Genomic DNA, 15000 nt, shown 5'->3' on the forward strand with positions numbered 1-15000 from the left:
CCCGCCCACCCAAATGAAGCCAGAGTCACTGCTCCGGCTCCTGCCCTCTCACATCGTCTCGCTGAGCCGCGAGGAGCGCGGGACTGAGCCGAGGTCAAACCGCCGGCCCGGCCGCCGAGTGGCACTCCATGGGGAGTCCCAGTGTCTGTGAAGAGCCATTATCTGTCACTCAATCATTGACAGGGTGTGTGTGTGTGTGTGTGTGTGTGTGTGTGTGTGTTGGAGGGGTGGGAGTTTGGGGTGTGAACCACAGTCTCCTGCCAGGACAGCGAGCGCCACCGCAAAACCACCAGGTCCGCTACACACAGACGCTCTAACGGAGGCCTGCACAGGACACTCGTGGGAGTTTACTGTACCAGGGGGGAGGAAGAAGAAGGGCAGAGACAGAGAGAGAGAGAGAGAGAGAGAGAGGGAGAGAGGGAGAAGAGAGAGAAAGAGAAGAGAAAAGGAGAAGGAGCGAACAAACGACGAGAAAGGAAGGAAGGAGGGATTTGTCTCACCCCTGCAGAGGGCAGCCTTTTCCCGTCAGGGTTGGGCCTCACAGGCAAGCCGGCGTAGAGCCGAACACCACGATCTCCCGCACCGTATCTGCTCTGTAGAGGGAGAGGAGACAGGGAGAGAGAGAGAGAGAGAGAGAGAGAGAGAGAGAGAGAGAGAGAGAGAGAGGATACCATGGGGAGAGGATGATAAAGACAGAGAGAAAAAAGACAGACAATGAGAAAGAGAGAGAGAGAGGGGTCATGAAGAGTTAGGGATGATAAGACAGAAGCGAGAGACGAGTGGAAGGAACAGAGAAAAGTGAGGGAGAGACAGAGGAGATGGAGAGAGAAAGAGGGAGGAACGAAAATAGGAACGATACTTCAGTCTCAGGGGAATCGACAAGTTTCTGACAAACTTTTGTCTCGAAACAGAGATCTGTCGGTCGGCTGTGAATCAGCTTGGCAGGCCCCCATAACACAGCAGCAGAAATAGCAGTTATAACGGCCATGTGCACAAATCAACCACACAAGTACAAAACATCAACGTGACACGAAAAACATTTACACAGATAGATGAGATAGATCCTTGTGCATGCAAATACGTCCGCAGCGGCGCATTTCCCTCTTTTGGAAGCGGAGCGTGCGAGTTGGCTGTGTGTATTCCAGCCCGGCTTCCCAACATGTGTTTGGAAAAACAGGAGCTGTGGGGGAGCTGGCAGTGCTGGCTGGGAAACCTCGGGAAGTCCTGGGAAGTAATGATTCACACCCTGTTTGGGCGCCCGCAGCCGTGTGTCTGTGTGTGTGTGTGTGTGTGTGCCACACGCTTCAACAACTTGGCCTGCTGGGACATCCACGCTGTGTATGGCTCTTGGCATCTCCTGAGACATCTACGCTACTATGAGGGCCTCCCCTCTGCCTCTCCCTCCCTCTCTCTCTCTCCCCCTCCCTCCCTCTCTCTATCTATCTGTCTATCTCACTGTCACTCTCTCTCTCTGTTTCTCTCAGCAGCTTCTCTCTCTTTCTATCAAAGGGGAACCCCACCCAACATGAGCCATAATAGGAGACACACCACCACAATTAAACTGTTTCGTTCAACTCTACGATTGGAATATTACTCAAAACGCGGGACTTCGTTTTTCACTTTTGTCGGCCCCCAGTATCACCGACTCCCACTCTTGTTGTGTCTGTCTGGGTGCTGTTTCAAACTCATTCTTTGTTTTTTGTTTTTATGTGACTTACGATGATTAGTTCCAGTAAAGGGGAGTTCTCACATGTGGCATTGGCGACAGTTTCCAAACTAAAGTGTGGTGGCACCAACCCAATGGCCTGAAGTTACAGAGCGCAGAGTGAAGCTACAGAGCCTGTTTGCAATTGAAAGGGGGTAGGGACCAAAAAAAGTCTAACTTTTTTTGGTCCCTGTTACCAAAACATGGGCCCAAGTGTTAGCCACATTTCACTGTACTTGCCCCGCTACTAATAGTGAGAGTGTGTTGGTTAAGATGTGGTGTCAAGGTTCAGTACAAAGACAGCCATATCATGAGAAATGTGGGGAGGGGGTGGGGGGTGTTTATATAATTATGTACATATTTATAGCACTTACAGTACTTCTGTAGCTCTCTGACGTGGGGATTATCTGTGTGTTGGTGGAGGCTGGGCTCCATATAGGCTGCTGTGGGGGACTGTCTAACCATATAGAGAGCAGTCAGGTGCAGTGTGTGCTAACTCTTGCATACTTTTCACATATCATCCTTCATCTTTCTGTGACTTTTTTACGTTTTCCTTGAGCAAATATGGACAAAAAAGCAAGTATACACATGCACACACGTATGCACGCACACACACACACACACACACACACACACACACACACACAAACACACAGGCAAACACACATGCACACACATGGATACACACACAATCCCATTCTGTGGGCAAGGTTCCAGATAGCTATGCAGTGAGATAAATTTAACAACGGTGTGAGAAAAATGTGCTCCAGCCAATAGGATCTCTCTTGTGGCAGCTTAGCGATCATAGCTGCACCAATGGCGTCTCACCAGCCCATCCTGCCAGCATCCTCTGAGCCAATCTAATCTGGGCAAATCAATCTCAAACTGAACCTCCTCTGTATATCAGGATAGGTCTGTAACACACACACACACACACACACACACACACACACACACACACACACACACACATAATACATCACACACACACACACACACACACAGAAGGCGTTGATATGCATGTGTGATAAAGAACGCACAGTACATTCCTTTATGTGCTTGCCGGCCATAAAAACCTCCATGTATTCTGCAGAATAAGACCCACCCTTTCACATCAGACAGAGACGCACGTCAGCCCCTGACTTTAATGCTGCACACCAGCTGCTCAGGCTGCAGACGCATTAACATGCAAATTCCAAACTGGGGAAACTGGCATAGTTAAAATAACTGACAGAAAAATACCTGGCAAACGGACTGGCTTATATGCATACAGTGCTGTACAGGCACTCTCGCTGCATGCTGCTAAATGTCTTCCTGCCTTCTTCAGTCCAACTGGCACAGACAGCTGATACGAAACCGGGAGATGGGACCAGAAAAAGCAACCTGAGTTGCAATGCATGTACAAATTGATAAACGGCTAAATTAATCATCTAAAAAAAAACCCTAAAAAAGGGGTGATCCTATATCTCTGTGTATGTAACAGCAATCACACAGAACATATTTCACGTCTTAGTCTGTTCTACTATTCCCAGATGTGTGCAGTGATGTTGAGGTGGTGTATGGTTCTGTGCAGAAACTGAAAGGAGGGTATAAATACTTGGGGTGGCTTCAGAGTGAGAGAGCAGGAAGGCTTGGCATTGATTCAGCCACCCCTGCCATGCTTCTGTTAGTGGTGTGTGGGGGATTGTGTGTGTGTGTCTGTGTGTGGGCGTGTGTGAGAGTGGGTGTATAAAAGTGTGTGTGTGTGTGTGTGTGTGTGTGTGTGTGTGTGTGTGTGTGTGTGTGTGTGTGTGTGTGTGTGTGAGAGAGAGTGGGTGTATAAAAGAGTATGTGTGTGTGTGTGTGTGTGTGTGTGTGTGTGTAAGGGAAAAAGGGCCTGACACCACCTCATTGTGGTTTCTGCTGAAGGCCTGAAATGGCGTGATAAATTAGCCTGACCTGTGGTAATGTAAACATGATCCTTGTGCTGCAAATATGCACTGAGGACAGTGTGGCGTGTAGCGTAGCATACTGGGGATGTATCTGTGTCTGAACATACATTCAGGAGCCATCCACTGAGGCTTTTGGCCTCTCCTGTTAGCATGTGTGCATAATGAGACACAATGCAGCCCTCAGAGGCTAAGCTAAGCTCTTCTCTTAGCATTTCAGGTTGCCAACTTAAAGTGTGCCTGTAGGTGGCTAACACATACAGTATCGTTCACAGCCATCTCTCCTCCGCTAACTACAATGATATCATTGTGAAACTCGCACTGTGGTGTGACACCTTCAACACAGGCTGCCTCTCTGGACGTTACCAATCTGCATGCCGTGCACAAGGGGAAGAATCGAGGTGTAACTGAGGCCCCGATGGCTTCTCCTCTGTTTTCAAATGTTCAGCCCTCAAAAACCTGTTCTCCACAGACTGGGGGGGGGGGGCTCTTGTCATGGCCATGTGGTTTTTGATGGCCACAGCGAGTCTTTTAAGAGAAATCTAGAATCTCTGAAAATGCACAGAATGTTGAGCAGGGAGGAGGTGAGAAAAGAGCTCTGTAGCAGTGTTGACAGCAGCAGGGCTACAGAACAAGCCAGCTAACCGTTTACAGTACCGCGACCGTATTTGATTTCAGGTAATACCACACCGCTGAAAACATGCACCGTTAATCTTGTGGATAAAATGCACACAAATGGGTCCTGTCTATCATGCTTCAGTTTTTTGTGTTGTCGCCCTCACATTCAGCTAGCTCCGCCCCTCCTCGCGATTGGTGCTTCTCGTCCTTTCACTGGTGTTTTCCAGATTCACTTGGCTCTCATTATGCAAATGACGGAAATGTAATTTCTCCCGTTCTCTGGGCTGGGGTAGAGGGGGTGGTGGGGGCTGTAATTCTAATTAGGATAACACAGTGAACATGGAAGAGGGGGCTGAAGTGTACACCTGCAATTCAATACTGCGGCTCATGATGACCCCCCCTCTCTCTCTCTTTCTCTCTCTCTCTCTCTTTTTCTCCCGTTTGATACTGCATTCACTTTTATCCAAATGTCCTGTATTCCGCATACTCCATTCCCCTCTCTGTGCACCCCTGTCCCCCCTACACGTGCGCTGCCCTTGGCTCCTCTAATCATCCAGTGACGTATGCAGTTCGCTGAGCCTTCGCCCCTCTGAGGCCTGCGCAAGGGCCCAGCACATTTTTTTGCAGCATGCAAATCACCTTGCACTTTCCCTCGACAAATGTGTGTGTGTGTGTACGTGTGAATGTGCGCACAATAAAAAAAAATGTGAGAATATGCATGACTGTGCACGTGTACGTCCATACTTGTGCCTCTGCGCACAAGGCATTAATATTGAATCGTTGATGCAAATGTTATTAGAGTGAAAGGCAAATGACTGAGGCCTGCGCTAGCGGAATTTGTTTTCTCAGGGCTGCTATTGCGAAGCTACTGTGCATTCAATATGCTGTGCATTTTCACTTTGTCAGTCCGGATCTTTGTACTGAAAAGACTGGGTAATGACTGTGGCTGGCCTGGACTTTGGTGAAAAACAGCTGCGTTTCTGGGTTAGTTAGCCTTTATTTCAGACAGTCTGTTCCCCTGATTAAGCGGCCCAAAGATGGGCCTCTCCATATTAATCAGGCTCTACGGACCCCCCCCTACCCCCCGCTGCAATCTGTACAACGTCATAGTCATCTAAGACTGATTTGTTTGCTATTCAAGGCAAAGGCGGTACAGTGCTGTACAGTGTGTTCCCAGAAGGCAATGGAAAAAAACCCAACAAAGTCTTTGGATCGAGTCCAAATGATATCTTAGCTTCTGCGGTCTACACATTTTTTCATTATGTTGGTCTACGCCCTTTGACAGAGAGAAAAAAAAGAAGAGAGAGATGGATGGATAGAGTAAGAGAGAGAAAGACATGAAAAAGAGAGACATAAAATGGGAGGAGCTTCATCTAGATACTCTTTCATTTGCTGGTAGATTCTTATTGGATGTGGAAAACTGGATGTGCATGCCTTTCCATAGCAGCATGGTGTTGTGTATTAGTATGTATGGTTTGATTTGAGTGTGTGAGTGTGTATGTGTGCATGTATAGGATGTGTGAAAATGTGTGTCTGTGTGAATGTGTGAACTTCAGTGTGTGTGTGTGTGTGTGTGTGTGTGTGTGTGTATGTGTGTGTGTGTGTGCCATCCTCACTCTTTCTCTGCTGTGTGTGTGTGTGTGTGTGTGTGTGTGTGTGTGTGTGTGTGTGTGAAAAGAGAAAGAGAGTGAGTGTGGTGTTAGCTAGATACACATGGCACCGGGGATCGAGCTGAGTTCAGCAGTTCTCACAGACCTGTCAGAAATACTGTCAACAGAGCGAAAAATAAAAGACAATTGTGTTATGCAAGGCCTTAATTTAAAGCACATCACAAAAGTTCTCCCACCACGCCACCCCACCCACCCCGACCCAAATCAGCCCAGCCGCAGTGGATCACACCAGGCAGACCTCACTCCAAGCTCTCAACCTTGCTACTGCTGCTGTGGTCCAGTGCCAGCGGGGGGAGAAAAATACCCAGCCTGCTCTCAACCGAGCCCTGACCCGGCCTAAAGAGAGCCACCATGTCCAGTCTGAGCTGACATCCCCTTACACCACTTTTGATGCTGTCTGGGATCATTAGCACCCCTGTGCCTCTACTTCCACCATGTGATTAATACAGTCACACACACACTCATTTTGCATTGCTTTGAGGCATGCAGGAGCAGTGATCTCAAACAATGAGCAAGTTCGCTCATGGCTAATCGACGGAAATGTTCATTATGACGGATGTGCGAACACCTCAGTGTCTTGATTTACAGAAGCATACTGACACCTCGGCCTGCGCTGACGCGCGTGGGCTTTTCGACTGGGCCGAAGGTAAGAAACGGGCGCAGAGACTGTGGCACGGAAAGATGTGACATAACACTCCTACAAACGCCCGTCTGGGCCACGGCTGTGATGCTTGTGGTTAGCGGCAGGCGGCACTTTGTGTAATTAACAGTTGTTCTCTGACAGACACCGTAACAGTAAAACAAATAACAAAACAAACACACACACACACACACACACACAAACACACACACACACACACACACAAACACACACACAAACACACAAACACACACACACACACAAACACACACACACACACACACACACACACAAACACACACACACACACACACACACACACACACACACACACACACACACACACACACACACACATAAACAACTAAAATGACACATCGTTTACTAATGTGGAGGACTAAGTGTTGCTGCTGCAAAAGTTTTGGCGCACTTTCACTGGGATTACTTGGCAAAGGGGAGGAACTCGATTCCTTGACATTCAGATGTCAAAGTCACGGCACTGACACATGACGAGTCTCACTCCGTTTGTTCTCCCTATTCTCTCAAATTGTTTTGAGGGATTACTGTGGAGGCTCTGCCACAATAAAATTCCACATTAGAAAAAAATTATCTATAGTTTGCACGGGCTGTTTTTTAAAAAGAACATTTTATTTTTTTCTAAACCTAAAACCAATCTCTTAACAACCATCTGTTTTTGTCTGAATCATTGCAATGTTCGCTATTCAAAGGCTCCCCCCGTCTCTCTGCATTGTTAAGGGACGGCTCTGCAAATCTTCTCTTTCAAAAAAAGAATTAAAACATGTGGGGACATAACAAGTCATAACAACTCTAATTCAGCCACTTTTAGAAGGGACTGTCTATTGTCTAAATAAAGACTACTGAGATTTGGTTAGGGCACAGATGGCATTTACAGTCAGCCTTTATCACAAAGAGCGAATTATTTTTTTCTTTGCTCCTGAATAATCTTTTAAAAAGATAAACCAAAACTACATTAAGTAAGCTTTGCACATTTTATCCCTTATCCCAGAAAACAAAATGATGTATTAACAAAATATGTATTAGGACATATTACATAGAATAGAGGGCTGGCTCAGAACTCACTGAAGTTTTAAACTGTAAATTGTTCCTCAGACATCACAGTAATGCAATATGACGTTAACCGTGTACGTCTACTTGTTACTGCATGCCGCAATATACTCACTCCAGTTGGTATACGGAGCACTATATTTACAATACTTTTGTTTTCTCACCCTAAGGCCTTCAGTGCTCTGAAATGTGTCAGCAGTAAAAACGAACATTAGCACTTCGTCCGTCCAGGCCCCTTGCAGCCTCTTCTGGCCATTTAATCCCTATTATATACCTGGTGTGATGCAGCGGCCATTTTTAGTGTGGCGGCAGCCGCGGGGCTTACAACTGGCGACAGGCCGCGGTGGCAGCAGCTTTAGCCAGCGGGGCCCAGCGCTGTGAGCTCATGGAGTGTATTTTCCACAGCAGATGTCTCGTGTTGTACGACACCGTAAATTACTGTCGCTGCTGACACTGAGATCAACACACACCGAAACTATGGGAGACATGTAAACACACACAGAGGGAGAGAGAGAGAGAGAGAGAGGCAAGGCTAATTTTCAGTAGACATTTATGCATGGGCACAGGGATAAAATACTCCAAGACATAAGTATGTAAAAACACATCAGTGAAAGTGACACATACATATACATGGCTTACACAGAAATGCAGCCCCACACACACACACACACACACACACAACAAACACACACACACACACACACACACACACACACACACACACACACACACAAACACACACACACACACACACACACACACACATACACACACAAACACAGTCCCTGGAGACTGGTCAAGCCCTATGCCTATGTGTCAGCAGAGGGTTCACGGCATGACAGGTGGCAACATTGTGTGGTGATCATACACAAACACTCTCTCTCTCTCACACACACACACACACACACACACACACAGAGACAATGCAGGCAGGAAGACTATTTGTGTGACCTCATTAGAAATATCACATTTCACACAGATGCACACAAACCCCCAAATGATCATTAGCGTCATCTGTGGCTGTGTGGTTGAGGTGATAATTATAGGACTGCGCCATTTCAGGTATCTACACCTGGACGCGATCTGGGTTTGCTTATTCTATACTATCTTCCTTTCTCTCTCTCTCTCTCTCTCTCTCTCTCTCTCCCTCTCTCTGTTTGTTCACCCTGCCATGTACAGTTAAGCATGCAGAGGTGAAAGGGCTGCAGTTTGAGGTGATTCTCCAAACACACTTTCTAGTTTGAAATTTTGAAATTGGTTTCGCCTCTGAGCCTGCGCCAGCTTTTGTATGAGTATCAGTGTGTGTGTGTGTGTCTCAACATACCTCTGTGTATTTGTGTTTGCAAATGTGTGTGTGTGTGTGTGTGTGTGTGTGTGTGTGTGTGTGTGTGTGTGTGTGCAGGCGCGCGCAAATCAGAATGCTCTACCTAGGATTTATCACTCTAAATATAAGCTCTTTAACAATACCATAGAGAGTGTTGCAGAATCTGGCAGGTTCATGTTTGCCCTCTGACTAATGCGATTATATAAGCCAGGGACATTACCCAGCACCCTCTCCTGTACAGCAGCAGCATCCACCAATTCAAACCCAACTTTCACCCACCAGGGCCAGAAAAGAAGAAGAAGAAGAAGAAGAAGAAGATGAAGAAGAAGAAGAAGAAGAAGATGAAGAAGAAGAAGAAGAAGATGATGATGAAGATGATGATGAAGAAGAAGAAGAAGAAGAAGAAGAAGAAGATGATGATGAAGAAGAAGATGATGAAGAAGAAGAAGAAGAAGAAGAAGAAGAAGAAGAAGAAGATGATGAAGAAGAAGAAGATGATGATGAAGATGATGAAGAAGAAGAAGAAGAAGAAGAAGAAGAAGAAGAAGAAGATGAAGAAGAAGAAGAAGAAGAAGAAGATGATGAAGAAGAAGAAGATGATGAAGAAGAAGAAGAAGAAGAAGATGATGAAGAAGAAGAAGAAGAAGAAGAAGAAGATGATGAAGAAGAAGATGACAAAAAAAACACAACAACAGAAAAAAAACGGCCTCAGCTAACTCAAGGGAAAGTATGAGTCTTCAAAACCACAAACGCTAGTTTCACAGAACGCACAGAAGCTGGGGAGAGATTGAAAAGGTCATCCCAACGGCTCTGTTGTCTTTCGCATGCTCCTTTTGCATGCAATATGTCTTGGGCTTTACAACCCCATCACAGCCGCCGCCAGAGCCAAGACTCGGATCCATAAGAATCGACACATCGTCATTGTTTTATTTCCACTGAACCACAGTGAGCATGGGTCTCGCTTTCTCTCTCACAGTGGGGATGTCACACATGCAGACCGCACAGATGACAAAAGGCAAGGGTGTTTATGCAATAATGAAACTCACTGATCTGTGCCTGTGGTCTCCAAAGGGCAACATATCATTTGGGGTAGTCATATTAGCCCTCAAATAGTTGGACAGATGCCACAGGAGGGAGCTGAAACTGTGAGAGGGAGCTGGGAGTTTGCTCTGCAGGCGCTGAAGAGAAGATGGCTTTTGAGCAACTTGAAAATACAGTTTCAAACCCACACCAACCCACACACACACACAATCACACACACACACACACACACACACACACACACACACACACACACACACACACACACACACGCATACACGTACACGTACACGTACACATACATATACACGTCGTACACACATACACACTCACACACACACACATACATCTACACGTACACGTCACACACACACACACACACACACACACACACACACACACACACACACACACACACACACACACACAGATCCAAAGACATGCAGGAAATGTATATGAGGCAGAGCTGGGCTGGGACTATAAGAGGGCCCTTTATGAGGCGAGGGCTTTGAGCAGTGCTCTGCTCTGAGCACATCCACGTCTGGCATTCCTTTCATTGGTGGAGCCCCACGCATGCTGTCCATTCCTCTCTCTCCTCACAAGAATGCCATCAAGACACACATTCTGAACTGCATTCAAATACTCAAACACACACACACACACACACACACACACACACACACACACACACACACACAAATGCACAGACCCACCACATATGCATTCCAATAGTATGTATGCTTTTACGGCCACAGTGAAGTGTGCACTCCCACACAAATGCAACACACGTACATACACATACACTCACACACACACACACACACACACACACACACACACACACACACACACACACACACACACAGTCAGATGCACTAGCACATAAGGGGCCGCATATGCAATTAAGCAAACACAAGCACACACACACACACACACACACACACACAGGCATATTAAAGTCAAACACCCTCTCATATGTAAACACACACACACACACACACACACACACACACACACGCACACACACACACAGGGCCTATGCGTCATTAATGGTAGATCTGTGTAAACGATACATGGCCAGACAGCTTGTGTTACAGGTAACTTTACTCCGACAGCTGGCGAAAGGGCCTCGCCTCACTGACTGTACTACACAAACAAAACGCAACGCAACGCAACGCAACGCAACACACGGCACCCGTGACACTGACGCACTCCACTGGCCCCACTACAACTGCCCTCATCAAGACGACAACAACAACAACACCTAGTGGCACTACAGAGCGCGTGTCCATCTGTATCCTGCCTGCCTGGCTCATCACGTGGTGGTGTGTGGCAGTGTGTGTATCTGCGGGGTTAAACTGACTGAAATGTGAAAAGGTAAGGCGAGCCAAGAAGAGAGCCATTGTCCCCACTGACAATGCAGCAGTGCGGCCCACATGGTGGCTGTTAGTGGCCTCCTCCAACACCTGCCCTGAGCAGGCTGTGTGTGTGTGTGTGCGTCAGCGTGCGTATGCTTGAGGCAGTGTGTGTGTGTGTGTGCAGGCAGCGTTTCAGTTTGTGTGTGTGTGTGTGCGCGCGTGTGTGTGTGTGTGTGTGTGTGTGTGTTCAGCCATGCTGTAAGACACTAACACACCTCACCATTACAAGCCTCTGGGCCCAGCTAAGAATATGGTTAATCTATGGATCCATAGGGGATCTAGGGAGACATAGAGATTTGGATATTCAATGTACTGATATGTTTTTATCAATCTATATTCTATGACTTGGCCCTTTAAATTGTCATGCCAATAAAGCATATTGAATTAAATTGAGAATTTGAGAGAGCAAAAGAGAGAGAGAGAGAGAGAGGGGGGACTATTGTGAAAGGTTCCTGTTGGTTCAGATCAAGCAAGAAACATTTTGCCGCTGTTTGGTTTTCTTCTTACCCGGGACAGCATGGTCAACTCCTCCCATAGCTAACCTTCTCCCATAGCTAACCTCCTCCCATAGCTAACCTTCTCCCATAGCTAACCTCCTCCCATAGCTAACCTCCTCCCATAGCTAACCTTCTCCCATAGCTAACCTCCTCCCATAGCTAACCTCAGCCAGTGATAAGCATCGCCACCATGCCGTCCTGCTCTGCTGCTTTCATTGGCCTCTCCCCCCACCATTGTTCTCTCTCTCTCTCTCTCTCTCTCTCTCTCTCTCTCTCTCTCTCTCTCTCTCTCTCTCCTAACCTTCACATGTTTGCTGCACTTGTTCACAGCCCTCCCCTCTCCTCTCTCCCCTCTCTCTCCCCTCTCCCCCTCCCTCTCTCCCCCTCTCCTTTCCCTCTCCCCTCCTCTCTCTCCCTCTCTCCCCCCTCTCTCTCTCGTCTCTCTCCCTCTCCTCTCCTCCCTCCTCTCTCTCTCTCTCTCTCTCCCCCTCTCTCGCTTTCTTTTTGTTCACTGTGCTGCACTGCTGTGACTTGATTGGTCAGGGGAGCTGGCAGCTAAATTAGCCGGTAATGTGCTGTTTACTTTTCTGTCTGCTGGGGGGAAGTCCCAGCTGAAACAAGCCACTTTATCATTACATTGTACATAGGTGTGTGTGTGTGTGTGTGTGTGTGTACATTAGTGTCTGTGGGTGTTTGTTTTTGTGTGTGTATGTTTCCCATGGTGCCTGTCCAGTGCTAGTACATCAGGTACCTCACTCGGTGTGTGTGTCACAGCCTACTTAAAACATCAACATCATAAAAACAGCAGGCTATCTCTATTCTTCTGGGGAGAAGCACGCCTACGTGACATGAGGCTTGCCTGGCTCCTCTCTCATTTGACTGATCTCAGCGCTCAGGTATTCCACAGCCTCAAACGGCATCAAGATCAAGACACACAGGTCTCTGCACCACGTGCCAATGAGTGGCGGCTGACTCTGGTGTGGTCTATACATTGAGGTGACAATGCGCCAAGAAAGCAGGGCAGGTGTGCCACATACAGTGGCCTTGACGCGTATTTACTATATTTCTGTATTGAGACTGAAAGTGGAAGTGAGAGGTTAAAGAGAGAGAGAGAGAGAGAGAGAGAGAGAGAGAGATAGAGAGAGAGAGAGATGGGAAATGGTGAAAATGCAGGAAACAGATACAATTACTCTATCTGCACCTCAGTGTCTGCATTGAGGAGGAGGCATGTAGGGCTCCTGACTACCGATATGTGGAAAGAAACCCTTACTGAATGCTATTTATTGAGAGGAGCAGTGAGGAGCACAGGCTAGAGACAGGGAGAGAGGGGAGTGAGGAGAGAAAGACAGGAGAGAGAGAGAGGGAGAGAGGGGAGTGAGGAGAGAGAGGAGAGAGAGACAGGAGAGAGAGACAGGAGAGAGAGAGAGAGAGGGGAGAGTGAGGAGAGAGATACAGGAGAGAGAGAGAGGGGGACAAGGAGAAGAGCCTGCCATGGCCAAATGGACACCAAGCCCGGGGATGGCACAGGAGGAGGAGAGTGGAGCAGTGTGTAACACCGAGGAGAGGAGGAGGAGGAGGAGGAGGAGGCGAGGGCTTTCCCCTGCTCAGTGCCAGCCCTGTAATGAGTCTGTCAGGGCTGGTTAGAGTGGCTGCCTTCTGCCCCCACCCCCCCCCCTCTGGGCTGTGGACAGCCCTCATTAGCCCTGTAATGGCATGCCACAGGGCCCGATTACACTGGCACACCACACAGCACCAACACCACCACGCTGCCGTCTCTCCGTCCAGCGCAGCCCAGCCCTGCCCAGCCTTCATCTTCTCATTCGTCCGCATGCCCGCCCCACACATGCCGTGCTGAGAGAGCACAGGTCCGCTGTGAGGAGACAGCGAGTCAGAGAGGGTGTTAAAAAAACAGGGGGGGGGGGGGGGGGGGGGGGGGCGACTGACGAACCTCAACTCAAACATGGCAGGCGGAGGAGGAACCACACAAGTACATGGGAGGAGAAATCAAGGAGTTGTGATACATGATAACGATGAAGGGAAGTGCAGACAAGCAGAGGGGAGGGTGGCGTTGGCATGCGCCTCGGACTCACTCTCTTCCGTTTTTGGGTTTCAAAAAGAAGGTCTTGTGAAAAAAAGTACATTTATGAGAACCACTGGGGTTCTTATCAGAAACATTGGCAATGCTTTGCAACAGGGCAAAGGAGCTTGATGCGAAGCTGAAATCTTCAAGTGTATTATTCAGGCTGTGCGAAAACGAAATGAAGAAAGCAACCTCCTATAGAGCATGATACAATATGTCACATTTCATCTGATCTGCCCCGCGCGAGGCGAAAGTCATTTGGGGTGAACTATTCCTGGTCTAATCTGAAATAGACCTGCTCATTGGCAGAGCAATGCAAGCGAAAGATGAGGCTACATGTTCAGGTCATTCGCTGTCAGCTTCTTTACCTCAGTTTTCTGACAGATGCTCTCTCTCTCCCTCTTTCCTCTCTATCCTTCTCTCTCTCTCTCTCGTGTTCTCTTCTTTACCTCAACTTTATCTCTCTATCTATTTTGTTTATTTATCTATTTACTAAATTGTTTTTGAACATTGTCAAAAACGAATTTTAATCAATCAGTCAATCAATCAATCTCTCTCTCTCTCTCTCTTTCTCTCCTGTTCTCTTTTCTATCTAAGCTTTCTGACAGACTGTGTCCAACACTCTGACCCTCTCTCTTGCTCTGTTCTCGGTTATGGAGAAGCACATGAGCGAAGAGGAGTAGAGGCTTTAGACTTCTCTAATACCCTCTCTTATCCTCCACACTGTCCCAGGGCATCTCAGATAAGGATGCATACTGTCAAGCCTTCTCTCCACATCACCACCATCCTGCACTAGCTACCATCGCATACTGGCGGTGCTTCCAGAACAATCCATGCTATATAAGACAGCACAGAGGGTGAGTTGGTGTGAGAGAACGTTTCTTACTGCTCGTAAGACCCATACAGGCATTTTTAAAGGTTTTGCACATGTTTCCAGGATAGTCTGTGGAAAGCGAATTGACATGTGAGCACTGGTAATAATATCTAAACATG

At 47.5% G+C, this 15000-nt stretch overlaps 1 protein-coding gene across 7 annotated transcripts in view; it reads right to left on the minus strand.

The window, feature by feature from the left end:
- tox2 (TOX high mobility group box family member 2) overlaps positions 1 to 15000 on the minus strand; it is a 99604-nt gene that overhangs the window by 61908 nt on the left and 22696 nt on the right. For 4 of the 7 annotated variants that reach the window (XM_048254426.1, XM_048254428.1, XM_048254430.1 and 1 more), the window contains exon 2: positions 501 to 593. The exons of the other annotated variants lie outside the window; for them this stretch is intronic. In XM_048254426.1, coding sequence (XP_048110383.1) covers positions 501 to 593 — 93 coding nt within the window. The remainder of the gene's footprint in view (positions 1 to 500; positions 594 to 15000) is intronic. 7 annotated transcript variants of the gene reach the window in all.

The sequence above is a fragment of the Alosa alosa genome, chromosome 10 (genome assembly GCF_017589495.1).
Source record: "Alosa alosa isolate M-15738 ecotype Scorff River chromosome 10, AALO_Geno_1.1, whole genome shotgun sequence".
NCBI lineage: Eukaryota > Metazoa > Chordata > Actinopteri > Clupeiformes > Clupeidae > Alosa > Alosa alosa.